This window comes from Bidens hawaiensis, unplaced genomic scaffold (assembly GCF_021521415.1).
Source record: "Bidens hawaiensis isolate Kalapana, Puna unplaced genomic scaffold, B.hawaiensis_p1.1 tig00019292_1, whole genome shotgun sequence".
Classification (NCBI taxonomy): Eukaryota; Viridiplantae; Streptophyta; class Magnoliopsida; order Asterales; family Asteraceae; genus Bidens; species Bidens hawaiensis.
The window spans coordinates 248,904-266,208 of record NW_027492920.1 but is presented as its reverse complement, the minus strand read 5'-3'; the positions used below and the strand labels follow the sequence as shown (position 1 = coordinate 266,208).

Here is a 17,305-nt window from a genome sequence, read left to right as displayed (position 1 = left end):
TGTTTAGTTCACTTAAAAGACATCTTTTAACGGGTAAGTTTCAAAGTCATGCTGAATGATTCAGAGGTACCTCTTAATCGGTCAGACTTCTTAGTTTAGCACAAGATTGATCGATACAACCTTCCTAATGTCCAGAAGTTAATTGGATTTTCAAGATTATTTATTCACCTTTGGATCCAAAATGACACCTAAAACCTCATCCATATTTATTGTAGAACTTAGGGACAAGATGAGTCATTACAAATGAAGTGTATTTGGTCTGAAATCAGAAAGAGACAAATAGTAAAAATCTATCACAATAATTATGAAAGAATATTGTGTTTTCTAATGACAGCACTGCTTTCTGTCTCTTTTAGATGCCAATTTATTCAATTATTATATTATATGTTTAACTTAACACTATCTATCTATCTTAATTACTCTAATTAATTAAGGTCTGATGTTTGATTTTAAGATCACATGGACGGAATAATTTGAAATTATTGGATACCACTGCCCTTGTTTAGGGCACATAATTCCATGACTTCTAATAAATATATTTTTAAGACGTTTGCAATCATCCCTAATACTTAAATAAAAATTTATGGGACGGGATGTCAATTATTTATGCCGTTTTTGACATTCTATACCTGACTTCACCAAAAACACCATAAAAAAGACAACCCATCACTATGGGATAACATCTTGAGTCAGCAACTGCATATGACTTCTATATAATTAAGAAAGAACCATTTTATATAGGTTATAGGTAATAAATTTATCGTATGAGTTTATTTAAAATATGTTGCCCGTCATAATCTCTTCCTTCTGGGCTATGGACTTTGCAGTTTGTAGAGTTCTTTAATTTCTTTTTTTTTTTTGGTTTACACTTTCTTCTATTATGTATTAATTAAGTTGGTTGTTACTTCTATTTATAGTTAATTGAATATCTAAAATATATTCTAATTAAAATTGTTATAAAAGCAAAGTTAAATTTAGTAATGTAAAAAAAAAACTATTCAAACAGAGACGGACAGGGTCCAGATGAAGCGATCATTTATTTCTAGTTATTTGTATCCAACGTATACTGTCGTTTTTCGATGGACCCAAGTTTTTAGAATGACCACCATGTAAGTTTGTTGTTTGTTTGAACTAAAAAAAATGATAGATGGTTGGAGTGGTTAGCCCAACTCCTTTATAATCAATTGATTAGGTTTCACAAAGTGTTGGGGTGCATTTGTTGTTTATTTGCTGCACTCTCCTTTAACATTAAATAAATTTAAAATAAAGAAAATAAAATTTTTTGATGTGTTTTTAAGGGGATGTTACCATAAAAATTTAAAATTAGAGTAAAGTACATTTAGCCAATCTCTTGTAAAATACATTCTATGCACCAAAAACTATTTCCACATTTGTACTTTTGTTTATCTAAAATAATTATTTACCTGCAAAATCATTTATCAAGTTTTTATTCTATTTTTTATCATTAAAATTGTATTAGTTATATACTTAAAAAATCTATGTATACTCTATAGAGACAAAGTTAGTATTTAAGTATATAAATATACCAAAGGCCAATTGATCTAATGGTAGCTCTATGCTTTCTATATGTGAGGGTGTAGGTTTGAGTCTCGTTTGTGACAACATATCATGGGGAGCCAGGCTTCTAACAGAGTGGGTCTTCTGGCGGTGGGTTTTCTTCAAATTGTTGGCGGGTCAGGTCAGCAGCGCTGTGTGATTATGGGCAAGGTGAACTTTTGCCAATGAATGTATCCAAGTGGCCAGACTTTGTTATTCGTTCAAAAAATTTTAAGTATATAACACATTTTAAAACTACTAAATTTTATTTTATGTATTGGCATTAGACATGTTATAAGTCCTAGGATACCCAATCTTTCAAGTATAGATTCTAATTATACACACGTGCACATTGCACTTGGATTTTTGGGATTTGTTTGGTGTTTTTCAGGAATTCTTTTTTTGCTTCCCAGTAAAATTGTTTTGTGTAAACCTTGGCATCAAAGAATTTTAAATACAAAAAAATATAAATTATACTCAGAAATTATACTTGACTAAATCAAATTTATTTTTCTTCTTCACTAAGAATTTATTATTTGAAAACAAAAGATTAAATCTCATAGCAACAATCAGAAGTTTCTTTAAAAGTAAATCAAGTTAGTCAGTCATTAGATGATATGAAGTCTCTTTAAAAGTAAATTCCTACTATCTCGAATCTGGCTACTACCAACGGTTCATGCTAAAAATGTTGGATGGATTTGAAATTGTGGTAACTAAGGATATGTGTATTGCAGGGGTTACAAAATGAGGAGGATTTTTGACACGTGGCCAAGTGGACGATATGTAGGGGGCGGTGTTGTCGCCCAAAAATCGGCCCCCCAACCTATAGTTGATCGCCATGCCATCATCTCCATGTTAACACACACACACATACACACGGCGACATGGATCTGTCCCCCCCCCCAACTTGTCGCCCGGGGGTAGAGGTGTTCAAAAAAACCGGTTACGGAACCGGTTTGGCCGGTTCAACCGGAAACCGGTTTTTTAAAAACCGGTTTTTTTAAAAACCGGTTTTTTTAAAAACCGGTTTGACCGGTTTACGTAACCGGTTTACGTATCGGTTATACGTTTTGGAGCCAAAACCGGTTTTATAACCGGTTTTTTTTATAACCGGTTTTTTTTAATAACCGGTTATTAAAAAACCGGTTAACCGGTTTTTAAAATAACCGGTTTATTACCGTTATAAAAAAAACCGGTTAACCGGTTTTTTAATAACCGGTTAACCGGTTAAACCGGTTTTCGAACGTTACCAAACGGCTTTATAGCCGTTTTTTTTTTTTTTTTTTGACCGTTTTTTAGCCGTTTTTTTTTTGTTTTTTTACCATTTTACCCCCACAAACATCTATATATAGTTTAGGTTGGGTATTGGTTAGATCACACTTGATTATACAACTCCAAACGCTCTAAACGTTTATTTCATACGCGATTATACAACTCCAAACGCTCTTCTTTCGTAGTCGTTTATTTCATACTCGAGTATACCACTCTTAATTCGTAGTCGATTATCATGGCCTCCCAAAGTGCTGCTTCATCGGTCAACGTGGGTGCCTCGAACACGGGAGAAACCGTCGTTCGGGTCATCCCCACGAAACGAAACCAAGATATTTGGCAACATTTCGACCTATGCGAAATGTCTAACGGAACCCAAAAAGCTAGATGCAAACATTGTTTGAAGTTTTATAACAAAGAAGCAAACTCCAGTTTAAGAGCTCATGTAGAAAAGCCCTCTTGCAAGGTCTTGAAGGACGAATCCGGAAGTAGTTCGCAGCCGGAGATGACGAATCAAGGAACGGTGTTTACGTACGACCTTGAAGCGGTACGTCAACAGTTTGGCAACTTTGTGATTCAACAATCACTTCCTTTCAACCACTTCGACAACCCTCAATTCACGGAGATGATGCAAAAGTATGTTCAACCACGCTACCAACACGTAAGTCGTTCGACCCTTAGAAGAGATTGTCTTAAAGCATGGAAAAACGCTAAATCCGAACTAATTTCATACTTTTCAAACTTACAAACTGGTGTGAACTTAACAACGGATGTGTGGTCGGTACCTAATGGTTCGCCCGACTCATACATTTGTGTGACGGCTCATTGGGTTGACCCCCGGTCGTGGCAAATGATGAAACGAACCGTTGCGTTTCAATTGTTTGATTACCCGCACACGGGTAGAAATATTTTTAAACTCTTGGATAAAGTCATTCGACAATACAAGATTGAAGATAAAATCTTTTCAATATCGTTTGATAACGCGTCCAACAATACGGCCGCGGTTGGCCATTTAAAATTAAAGTATAAACCTATCTGTGATGGAGCGTTTTTTCATAGCCGATGCATTGCACATATTATCAACTTGGCCGTGCAAGATGGGTTAAACGTGATCGAAACGCAAAGAAACAATTTTAAAAGAATGTTACGAGATGTTTTTAGCAACAATTCAACATTTTCAAGATACAAAAAATTTTGTGAAGAAGCTAACTGTCAATGGTTGGGGCCTAATTGGGATTGTCCAACAAGATGGAACTCGACTTGTGAAATGTTTGAGAAAGCCATCCAACAAAAACAATCGTTAATTGCGTTTCATCAAATTTTGTCAAATAGGGGTAAATGTGCACCGTACGATCCTAGAAACTGGTTATTGATTGAGATCGTTACGGAGGTTCTTCAAATTTTTAAATCTTGCACAACTAGTTTATCCGGGGTTTACTATCCAACAAGCCCCATTGCTTTACCAAAAATTGCTGTCATGTGCACAAAGTTGACTGAAATTCATTGTAGGGGTGCACCTTATTTTGATATGGGTGCAAAAATGAAAGAAAAATTTAGAAAATATTTTCAACAACTACCCGCTGTTTTGACCTGTGCGGCTGCGTTAAACCCTTGCATCAATGTTGGTGGTGTTGAAGCTTTAATAGAAAAAATTTGTGATGAGCTAGAGTTAAACGACGATCAAAACCCCCATTATAACCAAACTTTAAAGAATGCTTTCAACACCACCTTGGCAAACATGTATGATGTTTACCTTACAAAACACGGGTCGTCTTCCCAAATTCATGACTCGTTAAGAGCTGTTGCCCAATCCCAATCCCAAACCGACCTTGAAATGGGGATGTACTACATGATTTGGGAAGACGCCGGTAAACGTCAAAGGGTAAACACCCCAAGCAGTGAACTTGGAAGGTATGGTGGTACCAACTTTGTGAAACACATGACTCCGGATGAATTTAGAAGTCTTGATATGCTGGCTTGGTGGAGAGGTAAGGAGGATGAGTTTCCGATCCTCGCCGCCATGGCCAAAGATTTACTAACGGTCCAAGCTTCCACGGTAGCTTCGGAGTCTGCTTTTTCTGTTTCTGGCAGGGTTATATCGATTAGGAGGACTCGACTCACTCCACCAGCTGTAGAGATGTCGATTTGCTACAAGGATTACTTGGACTCTTTAGATAGGGCACAACATCAACGCTCACTCGAGGGGGAAATGGAGTATGAGGCGGCCTTGTATGAAGACGAGGTCAATCAAGGACACACTCAACCAATGACCGATGAAGAAGCCGCGTACGACGATTACCTAAGGAATAGCTCGGGATCGGGTAGCGAAGAAAATGAGTAACAAACATCAACTTGTTAATGTAATCGTGTCTAAGCATTCTTTAATGTTTGTATTTTTGAGTTACGAATATGCGATAACGATTTAATGTTTGTATTTTTAATGTAAAAGCTATAAATGAAAGTTATGTGTTTTTAATCTTCCAAGCAAAGAATGCTAACAACGAAACCCTAAACCCTAAAGCAAAAAAAAAAAAAAAAAAAAAAAAAAAAAAAAAAAAAAAAAAAAAAAAAAAACGGTTAACCGGTTAGACCGGTTATTAAAAACCGGTTGTAAAAAAACCGGTTTAATAACCGGTTCTAACCGGTTTCTAAACCGGTCCAAACCGGTTTGGCCGGTTTGAGTTTTCATTGACAAAAACCGGTTAATAACCGGTCCGGTTATTAACCGAACCGGTTTTTTTCTGGATAAAAAAAACCGGTCCGGTTAATAACCGAACCGGTTTTTTCAAAAAAACCGATTTGTGCACCTCTACCCGGGGGCGGTGTTCTCGCCCTAAATCACCCCTTGTCGCCACCTTTTCTCTCCAACCACACCTGGTCTAAGAAAATGCAGAAACAGTGGATTGCAATGATTAACGTCTCATCACCAAAACAGAATAATTTGCAAAAAAATTCAATTAGGCCTATGGCCCAATCGAACACTTTCGGCCCAGGTAAATCCAATTCGGTGAATAATGGAGTGGGCTCCCGTTCGGTTGTTAGAATTACTTTTGGGCCTAGATCTGGCCCAATCTTGGAACCGGTTATAGTGGATAAAAAACGAAAAGGTGTTATGGTGTCTAACACGTTAAATGCTTTGGATGAAAACTTGAGGCACATAGGTACTTTGAACCGAACACCAAACTGCGGGATGTTTTTTTCAAGTGGTCTTTGGGGCTTCAAGCTGACAAGCTTAATATAAAAGACTTTTTAATGATGATCGGAATGAGAATGCGAGTCGATTGATGTAAAACTTATCTCGAAACGATGTTCCGAGTTTGTAATCGATCACTTTTTATTTCTTTTTCTTTTTTAATGAAATGTTTGCTGGGGTGCCGTCCCCTTCACAAATAATAATAATAATAATAATAATAATAATAATAATAATAATAATAATAATAATAATAATAATAATAATAATAATAAGAAGTTACACATGTAGGTAGGAGTACACGAGACAAAGGTCACATTTCCACTCTTAAGAAATAAATTTCTTGTTAAAAATATTCTCGCGCATCATCTTTTCACCATTCATCATCAAACAACGGAGCCGTCTAATGTCATTTCCCTTTAACAAGAGTTTAAATGTCGATGATTTCTAGGTTGTGTTGACCCCCTTATCAGATTAAAAAACAAGTTTGAATGTTAAGTGAAGCAACTTAAAAGCTCAAATTCTGTTATAAATGTAATGTATGTGAAGATCTTTGGTTATAAAAGATGGCTTTTGGCTTTGACGGGTTAATTTCCGTCATTTAATTGCAAATAAGTTGTTTGTTAACTGTTTAACCTAAGTTGTGAATTTGTCTATAAAGTTTCCACCAAAAATACCCGAAAAATACCCAAAAAAGTACAGCTCCTTAAAAAATCCAATCTATACTAAAAAAAACCCCGACAATACGGTTTTTTCAATACCCGAAAATAGGGTATTCAAATCCCCGGTCTATACCCGACCTGAACCCGATACATAGGGCATGGTTTTAAGAGGCAATATCGGTACCTAAACCCGACATGGGTATGGCCAATGTCTGATTTCCCAATACCCGATCATATCCGTACCCGATTCCATACCCAGAATCTGGTATTAGAAAAACCCGTTTCAAAGTTTTGGGAAGCATACGCATAATTTTTGTAAGTTAGAAACTAAACTTGCAAAACATGCACCCTACATGAACCATCCGTGTAATTAACTCCCGTATTAAAGTTCCTAGCATAAATTATGTTAAAAGCCAATTTTACCACAGCAGTAATAAGATCTAAATCACATCTGGTTTTCAAAACAAACAGCTGCCTATGCATTTTTACTTCCCATGATTTAACATATTTTGTCACTCAAATAACAACCATTTTTTCTCATCACAATACCCATAACAGAAATCCAAAGTACATACATCATTTATCACAACACAACAAAAGTCGAATAAACGAGTAATTATTTTTGCGTAAAAAAAAAAGACGAACAAATCCTCAACCCCTTAAAACAGGATCTCTCATCTCCTCATGTGACGACATAAACAGCTCAATGTAACGACTGCCAAGCGTCATCCGATCTTTGGCTAACGCAGCTTTCGAGTCTTCCAAATTTGCAAATTCCACAAACGCTTCTCCTATTGACCTTCCTTCTGAATTAAACGTTATATGAATCGCTTCTTCAGATAACGCGAATTCTTTGAAGAAATCGAGGATATCTTCTTTTCCAGCTGAATATGGTAATCCCCTCATGCGCAACACGTTCGTATCTTCTTCTGGTGGTTTTGGCACGTTTCGTCTAGCACCCAACAAGTAACTCGTTAGAAGTTCATCGATGCTAGTCAACTCTAAAGTCTGATGAAGATATTGTCACATCTAAAGGATATGAGTTTGAAAAGTGATGTTAAATAATGGTAATTGAGCATTTGGAAAATACAGAATATTTGAGATATTAATAACATAATAAACGACCAAAAACAACATTTTGTGAGATTGGAGTAAAAGTCACCCAAATTAGACCAAAAAAGTATGCTTGTAAACGAACTGAACGAACATAGACGACGCATGTTTGTGTTCGTTCGTTTAACTTTAACCAAACAAATGATTGGACACGAACAATTAAACTTGCAGAATTTTCTGGTTGTGTTCTTGTTCTTTAAGAAACACATGCACGTTCGTTTTTGTTTATGTTGTTTGTTTGTTAATAGTATTAACGAACGGTTCACGAACATAAACGAATGGACATAAATAAACATAGGTGAACAATAACCTAGCAAACACCATTTAAGATAAAATGTATACATCACTCTGTCGGGCCCAAACTAAATAAACTAAATATTTCTAGTCAGTTCTGAAATTTAACTGAATATATAAACAACGAACTTGAACAAGAAAAAACTAACAAACATAAATGAACATAAAAGAACGAGCATAAACAAACGTTTAGAAACATAATTGAATGAATGAGACTTGTTCATGTTCGTTCGTTTAACACTAACTAAATGAACAAAAATTTTGTTCATTTTCGTTTGTGTATTAAACAAACTTACATTTCATTGTTCGTTTAGAGTCCTACAAAGAAGGGGTCATTGGGTAATTTTGTTTTACCCTTTGATAATAAGTCGTTTAAACCAGTAAAACTAATTAGCCAAAACCTATTGACTATTGTTTGAACGCAAAATAATAAGAAGCAAGAATTTGGTACCCAAATATAAAAAACTGATTATTGCACGAATAATCAAATAACCAGTTTAAAATATGCAAATTCAAACGCCGCTTGACTTAAATGATCAATCAAAAAAACGAATTTGAAAATCATAACTATCCATATAATAACAATAAATATAAAGCAGGATGCATATAAAAGCAAAAATATATAAAAAAAAGTATATTTACCGGCCCTTTGAAACCGCTTCCTCCCATTCCTCGAGTGTTGACGGGAACAGCTCGATGTAACGATTCCCAATACACGTTCCGTCCTCCATCATAGCTAATCTGGAATCTTCCGGGCTTTCAAATTTCACATACGCCTCACCAGTCACCTTACCCTCCGAATTAACCATAAAATAAATTGAATCGTCTAACAAAACCGAACCTTTAAAAAACTCCAAAATATCATCGCGATTAGCCGTGAACGGTAAACCCCGCAACCGAATCACACCTGTATGCTGTGCATTATCTTTTGACGGATCGCGTTTCGGTAACGAACGGCGTGGAGACCGCGGACGGACCACACGTGAATCAGCGACCACATTACAAATCGCCTTATAATATTCCTGTCGGTTGCTTCTAAACACTTCAACATACCGTTTCCCGATATTTTGTCGGTTTTTCTGAAGCGCTTATTCAACTTGAAAAGCGTACCCAAGTACACAAAACGATTCACCTACAAACTTCCCGTATTTGTGGACAAATAGGATGTCTACCATGTCAAGACCGTGGAAAAACTCGATTATGTCGGTTTCTGAACAGTCGAATGGTAGGCCCCGCAGTCTAACAACCGGGAAAGAGGGTGGTTGGTTCACGTATGAGTAAGCGGGCGGGTTGTAAAGGAAGTTTGAAGCGGGCGGTGCACTGTAATATGATGAACCCTGATCTATTACACGCTGTCGTTTTAGACCCATTTCACGCCCATCACCAGATGCCACATATTTCCTTTAATAAGATTAACACATAATAATAATAATAATAATCATGTTAGTATACTGTAGAACATCGGTGTATGACTAAAATTTGCTGAATATTCGAACAAGAAAACCAAGTACTAAAGTCTATTCTAAACCATATAAAGGTGGATAATCAATAGAGAATTTTAATTATTATCAAAAGCAGTGATTGAAATTACGAAATTACGAATCTCTTTCTGTATATAATGTGTTTTAGCATCATTATAAAAATACGCAGCTGCAGAATTTAAGCATAAGCATGTTCTTATATAGGGGTGTAAACGAGCTGAGCTGCTTGTGAGCTACTCGAGATCGTCCCGTTTCGTTGAAACTCAAATCAAGCCGAGCTTAAACGAGCTCGAGTTTTTTAAAGGACCATTTAATTTAATTACTTTTATTTAACATATTTGTATAATAACTATTACTAATGTACTACCTAAAAAAATTATAACTATAAATATATATGTAAACAAATATAAAAATATATCAAAACAATTAAACAACCATAAACAATAAAACGAGCCAAGCTCGAGCTTTTATAAAGGCTCATTTAGTAAATGAGCTTGAGCCCAAGCTTCACATATGGAGCTCGTGCTGGCTTGCGAGCCTAAACAAGCTTTTTACATAATAACTATTACTACACATAAAAAACTATAGTTACAAATATATATGTAAATAATTATAAATACATATCAGTATAATATTATAATAATTAAATATAATCAATAAATACTAAACGAGCCGAGCCCGAGCCCGAGCTAAGCTCGACAAACTACTCACGAGCCGAGTTCGAGCTTTAGGAATACAACCTTAAATAAGCCAAGCTCGAGCTCGAGCCCTCTTAAATTATAACAAGCCAAGCTCAAGCCTAAAGGACCTTGGGCTTGACTCAGCTCGGCTCGATTACACCCCTAATTAGGCCATTGTATCTTTTTTATAATTATTTCGGCTCGTTCACGTCCCTAAACGCTACTGTTTTTGATATCGTTCCAAAACAGTTTCCAATTTGTGATACGGAACAAGCTCATGGACAGTTATATTTGAGACAAATTAGGTTTAAATTTTCATAGAATTCATATAAATGTTTAGATTAATCCAGATCAAGCTTCAGAAAATCAAATAATAAGCAATAAAACAAGTTATTATAAAATCAATTTGTAACATAAGCAGTATCCCTAAATGACGCAGTCAATTCGTAATAATAAACGTATACAGAAATTAGTAATAATAATAATAAGATTAATAAGAAGAATCGAAGACTAAAACATGATATCTGTTCAGCAATAAATCTGTTTTGGAAGAATTAGGGTTTACACAGCAATGGAAAGGTGGATAAAATAAAATGGGTTTTTTTTTTTAACTATTTTGAATTTATAGTTTTAGTCCATTAACGTTTGGGGTTTTGTAATTTTTAGTCCTTCAATAGAGACACTCTTTTCCTTTGGTTCCTTTTGTTGTTCTAGAAATCAACATGTGACAGGTAGGGCCGTCTTTGAGAATCGTGAAAAATTTTATGATCGAAGACGGAAAAAAATTGGGTTTGAAGTTATTGAGTATTTGGGTTTAAACATTAAGAATACACATTTTTTTACAAAAATATATATCTAGTGGTGAAACTTGGACGAAAAAGGGGTAAATTTACGCTACGTATAAAAATTTTCAGACGAAAACAGGTAAATTTACACCACTATGCAAAAGAACAGGGGGTGGCCCCTAACTAAACTTTGCCCCTGTATATATCGGGTTGAGTGTTTCACTTTTTAGTATCTCAATTTCTCATGTCATATTTTTTTCCTTTATTTTTTGTTGTGTTAGAAAGTGGATAATGCTATAATGTACAAAGATCTGTCGGATCAGAATTTGACATTGATGCGAGAACGGCACATGGAAACAGTGATATATCCTCTAATGACACCGATTCGGAGACTTGTGATTGAGGATTAAACATGTGACTATTGTTGTTTCGATATCATGTCTAGGTAGAATGAATAATAATGATAGGAAAATCTATTGGCATGTGAGACATTGTACATAATTTTTTTTTTACCGGTTTAACGATTAACGATGAATTTGTCTTGTTAGTACTCTAGGTCGAGTTTGAGACATGTTTAGTTATTGGTAATTTGAACATAAAAGGTTATGAGTTCGAGTTTCTATTTTTTTTAGCTTGATTTTAATTTTTTATACATTTGCGTGCAATGCTCATGCTTATATCAGTGTCTTGATAACTTGATTGTTTTTTGAAATAATTGTAACTATTAAAGTTAATGTTAATAATTCATTTATAGAAAAAAAAATAACGTATTATCGTTGTACTTATATTACATGTCATCATTTTTATTATCGGTTAATAAGTTATAACCCAAAAGAAACATAGGCGGATTAAATATAGTAAAAATATCCTAAAATAAATATGTAGTTGAGATACCCTAAAATAGAGTGTAGAGGTGGAGAAAAAACCTAGTTTTGAACCCGACACAGAACCAGACCTAGTCCTACCCGATCCGCCGGTACAAACTAAGTTTTTATCATCAAAAAATCGCACCCGGACCCGCTAGAACCTGTTCCACCTCTACCATGTAGGATTATACACGAAAGATCCTTTTTTGACGCAGTGCGTATCGACCCGTGCATTGTTGTAGCTAAGAGCGTTAAGTATCCCGTTGGGAAGTACATTCGCAAGAATGAAACTCCGGTCAAAACCCAGACCAGGCTTGGCCAAAACCTGAAAAAAACCCAGCAAACCCGATCATATACCTGATCATGCCCAGAACCGATTTCTACCTAACCCGGTTATTGACTTTTGTTGACCATACCCAAAATCAGTTCCTACCCGATTTGGTTCCTTAAAATATCTGATTTCTGGTTCCTTAAAATATCTGATTTGCCCACCTCTAACAGAGTGGTTAAATAACCTTTTCTATTCTTCGATTTAACACGACGTTATTGGGCTTGTATACTTCATTCGGAGGCTGAAGGCCACAGCCCAACTCAGGCCTCATATGCTTTAACTTGGGCCTAGTTCGGTTTTGATCATTTTTTGTTTTCTTGTTTCTTAAAATACATATTTAAGACGTATAAATTTTTAAATTACATTTTTTTTCAGTTTTCATTCATAAGCTGAAAATTATTATTTTTGTGGGTTTCCAGTGTATATGCCTAAACTATGATAAAATTACATTAACATCCTACTTTACCAATAAAATATTGATATACTTGACTCGTATTTGTCATTGAAACTTTCTATTGATATTTTAAAACTTGACAGACGGTTCATAGGTTCAACTGGTCACCCTAGTCTTAACAACCGTTGTGCCATCAAACTCATTCATTTGTACCGGTTTTGTTTTGTCCTTTCAAGATCAATTTATTTACTCGTCTTTGGCCATTAGCTTGTAACTTAAACCAAACACATTCCGGTCAATCCGATTTTCGAAACTTGCTAAAACCACTTGATGCATAAATGGGTTTTGTTAAGGTGCATTAGCATGTGACACATTAAAAATGATTTATTATTGAATATAAAGAAGTTTGCCCTTGCAATCAGTACTGATGCATTATCAATTACCACACTTTTCAATTGAGTGTGTTTTTGATAATTTAGGATAGACATAATGAGCACTAATTTTCATCATGTTATTTTGTGTATCAATAATATGTTTACACATAGACACCGGTTTAACACTGATCTTGCTTTTTAATTTAACTTTATTATCTTGAAAAAAATGCAATATGACAAAATATGTATAAAAGTGCTAACATTTTCGTAACATATAATCTTACTTTTGATTATCACCAATATAATTAATACACATGCAAATAAAACCATAGATGAATATTCGACTTTAGTAATGATGATTTAGAACGTAATAAAATGGAATTATTACACAATTTTCTAACTTGGCATTTAACTTTTTACAATGTAATATTTCATATTGGTTGGAGAGGAGAACGAAACCTTCTTACACTATTATGACACGATTTAAATCCGTGAGGCGATAGTGGTTTCTCCCGATAAAACGAACAACATCATGATGCGGTGATGTTGGGTTGTTACATACAACATCTTATATGCTTGGTTTATTAAAGGATTTTAAAATAGGTTTAAGGAGAAGGTTGGGCTTTATAACAATTTCTAAAATTTCTGATTTTTCTTATGAAAGCATTAGATATAATAAATCATATTTCACTTGATGCAATAATTACCAACAAGATAAGAGAAAACTCTTTGGTGATTAAAAGTAGCAAAATCAATGACAATCTTTAAAGTACACATTCAGAAATTATTCATCTTTGAAAATTACTATAGCCTCTTTTATTCCGTTTTTTTTTTAATATTTATAATCACATGCTAATCATATTTATAAATCATAACATAGCATGAAAGTAAATATAACCCTCTTTTAGGTGCTTGGATGATTGTGAAATGTTAATAGAGAATCTCAATGCGGTGAGTTTGGTCATATGTGACACACTAGATGGATAGCCGGGCAAGAGAGAGGTTGTCAGTGTGACGTACATCCACATAGACAAGAGATGATCATTCGTGAGGATGACAGACGTGGAGGGAGGAGGGGGGGTGTTTGTGGAGCTCTCAATCGAAGATGCTGTTAGGAGGATAGGTTGAAGAGTATGATGCTAGGCAGGTCGTTGTGGGAGTGAAAGGAGGCTTCGGCTTCAAAAGCTGACGTGACATGGCTTCAAAGCCACACACACCGTGGCGGAGTGGTAAGGAGGGGCTTCAATTTGTTATCAGCCGGCAAGGGGTTATTTTCAACACATGGTGTGACTTAAATACTAAAGAGGTGAGCTTTAAAGTGGTAAACGGGCTTAAAACCACAATACAGTGTTTAAGGGGTGAGACTCTAACGTGACATGTTGCTTTAACTTGGGCTTTAAAGCCCATTCACAATTACCAGCCTTATGGTATAGATAATCAATTAGAATGTCGAATGTTAACTTGGATAATAAATGACCGATCACGACTGCTAATAAATAACCGTTACTTAAAATTTACTATATTTCAACCATTATCTTGTGTTGATTAGACTTTAATCATCAAAGCCTAACCATAATTGTGCATCAACCTTTAGCAAGCTCAAATTTGTAGAATGCTTATATATGTTCTAATAATCAACAAAGGATAAGTTTTCACTTTTCACCTAAACAAATGTTTTAGGATTTTACCAAGTAAAAATCAAACATCATATCAATAAGAAACATGATAATTTTACGAGAGATATACGTAAATAATCGGTCACCATATCACTATCATAATTCATAATAAACTTAAAAGAGTTAGTTATCAAGGCTTCTAAATTCTTAGGCCTAAATGATTCAATATCACACTCTCCACTTTGTATGTCATTCAACTAAAGGTGATTGATGCCCCCTATTCCATAACTAATCAAGTATTTTAATAAATAGAATGAAAAATAATACTTGATTAAACATCAAATTACTAAGCGTATCAACAGTTAAAAAATGTCCAAAAAGAAAGGTGATAATAATAGAAAAAAATCCGGGTAAACTTATGAAGCTATTTTAGATTGACTTGGTAATTATAATTACTTATATATAGAGAGGGGATTAATCGACTTTGAGTCTAAATTGAAGCTTATTTAACAAGTGTACTCGGGTTTAAGTTTCATTCACTGAGCTTGATTAAACTAGTGTGCCTAAATAGTCATGTTATTTATATAAGTATAGTAACTTGTGTTATAAGCCAAGAATTGTTCATGAATAAAGCCTAGGAGGGTAAGAGTTGAACTTTGAATATAGAGTTTATAATGAGTTCAGCTTCAGCTTGACTTGACTCATTTATATCCTTATCGACTCGACTCGTTTATACCCTCATCAAAGTAGTAAATGATATTGAACAAAAGAATAAAAGAGTTTGTTAGTCCTATTTTGTTTTAGTCTTTTGTATTGTAATTATATGTTTTGGGTTTTAGTTGTTAGTGTTGAATGTATAGGCCCAAGGGAAATAATGTTGTAAAGCCCATTGGGCATTTGATGTGACTTACTTCTCATGCATGCTTTCCTATAAATAGGTAGCATGCCATGAGAGATGGGTTGTTCATTAATAGAAAACCTTTGCCAAAATTATCTAACTCACACATATCTCTCTCTCGTCTCTCTCTCTCTACCCGAAAATAACATCTCAAGATCCAAGACCTCTTAGGTTGCTTAGTGTGATTTTCGCTAGTATTAAGTTAGTTGATCCAAGAACGTTGCTAGATCCACCCGCCTCGGGACCTACAATTAGTATCAGAGCTTCAGCTCACTAGTTGAAGGTTTTTGGATCACAACCTTGGGTTTTGATCTTAAGAAGAAGAAAACAAGTGTTCTTGACTAGAAGACTCACAAAACAAGAAAATTACAAAAAGATTCGGCCAAAAACTTCATAAAAATGTCTTAGAAAGTGTTCTTGATGAAAGTATCAAGTGTACAAGTTCTAGATCCGAAAAGTTTTAGGTTTAAAAGTGTTAAAATTTTGGTTTTACGGGTTGTTGAAAAGTGTTAAAATTAACAAGTTAAGATTTTCGCTTCTCATGACATCAAAATCAGTGTACCAACTTTTGACATAGTACTGACAAGTTAGGTAAACAGATCCCAAGAAAGATTGCTTCTAGAAAGCTGAACTTTTTCGCATATGAAAGTTTTTCGCTTCGCCTGAAACTTTTTCGCTTCGCTTTACTGTTCACAACTTTTTCGCTTCGCTTTACTGTTCACAACTTTTTCGCTTCGCTTTATTGTTCATAACTTTTTCGCTTCGCTTTACTATTCACAAGTTTTTCGCTTCGCTTTACTGTTAACTTTTTTGCTTCGCTTGCTTAACCTTTTCGCTTCGCTTGAAACATCTTTTTCGCTTCGCTTGAAAGCTGTTTCGTGCGAAAAAGTTGACTGTCTTAAAATTTAAGTTTTTTTTAAGGTTTGTTAAGTGTTTGAGACCACTGAAATCATGACGAGCACTGATTCTGAGCTGTTAAAGGGATATTTGTTAGAAAACCAAGTGGGAACCCCTCAGAAGCCTCCTAAGTTTATGACCTTAGATGACAACTTTGCCGACTTCAAATGGAGGTTCATGAACTAAATCTCATTGACTGAAATTGACCTAATGAGATGTTTTGAAAAAGGTCCTCATATTCCTGTGACTCGCATTGATGCTGGGGAACAACTTAAGACTGTTGACAACTATGATCAAGCAGACAGAGACTTATTAGCACAAGACAATAAAGCTTATCTCATTTTAACTGTCTGTCTTTCAAATGAGATCACTGAAACTCTTCGTGAACAAACAAGTGCCAAGGGTTTGTGGGAAGCACTTGTTGAGAAGATTGAAGGAAATGCTGAAATTAGGGAAAACAAGAAGGCTCTATTGAAGGAAGAATTCAATATGTTCAACCATCGTCAAGGTGAAGCTGTGTTGGATTTGGTAAAGAGATTTGAGAAGCTGATGGTTATAGTCAGAGCTGCCAGTGTCAACATCACCAACTCTGAGGTAAATCACAAGTTGATGAATTCGTTACCCTACAGTTGGAGTACAAACACAATCACAATCAAGAGAACAACCAATCTGAATGCCATGACAAACAGTGATTTGATTTCTACTATCAAATCATTTGAAATAGATGAACAAATGAGAATGAATAATCATCTGAGTTCTCTGAATCAAGCTGGGGTGAGTACTGCATCCTCAATGCCAACTGCCTTCATAAGCAAGACTCAATAGAATGTGTATCCTGTGACCACTCCTAAGTACTTCCCAAGTATGCCTCCACAATCAACAGCATTCATCTCAACCA

General features: G+C 35.1%; 1 protein-coding gene across 1 annotated transcript; it reads right to left on the bottom strand.

Annotated features, from left to right (window-relative positions):
- Positions 1-7,322: 7,322 nt before the first annotated feature.
- Positions 7,323-9,481, bottom strand: LOC143557949 (uncharacterized). The gene is made up of 2 exons (XM_077046900.1): positions 8,728-9,481; positions 7,323-7,630 (listed from the first exon to the last, which is right to left on the bottom strand). Exons 1-2 carry the CDS (start codon positions 8,892-8,894, stop codon positions 7,330-7,332), a joined length of 468 nt encoding a protein of 155 aa, XP_076903015.1. The 5' UTR covers positions 8,895-9,481; the 3' UTR covers positions 7,323-7,329.
- Between the last annotated feature and the right edge of the window lie 7,824 nt (positions 9,482-17,305).

Excerpts from the sequence above, each read along its gene's own strand:
- LOC143557949 (XM_077046900.1), bottom strand. The coding sequence starts at position 8,894 with ATGGTTAATTCGGAGGGTAAGGTGACTGGTGAGGCGTATGTGAAATTT. Across the intron at positions 7,631-8,727 it reads GAAGCGGTTTCAAAGGGCCG|ACGAAACGTGCCAAAACCAC; the intron begins GTAAATATACTT and ends GTTGGGTGCTAG.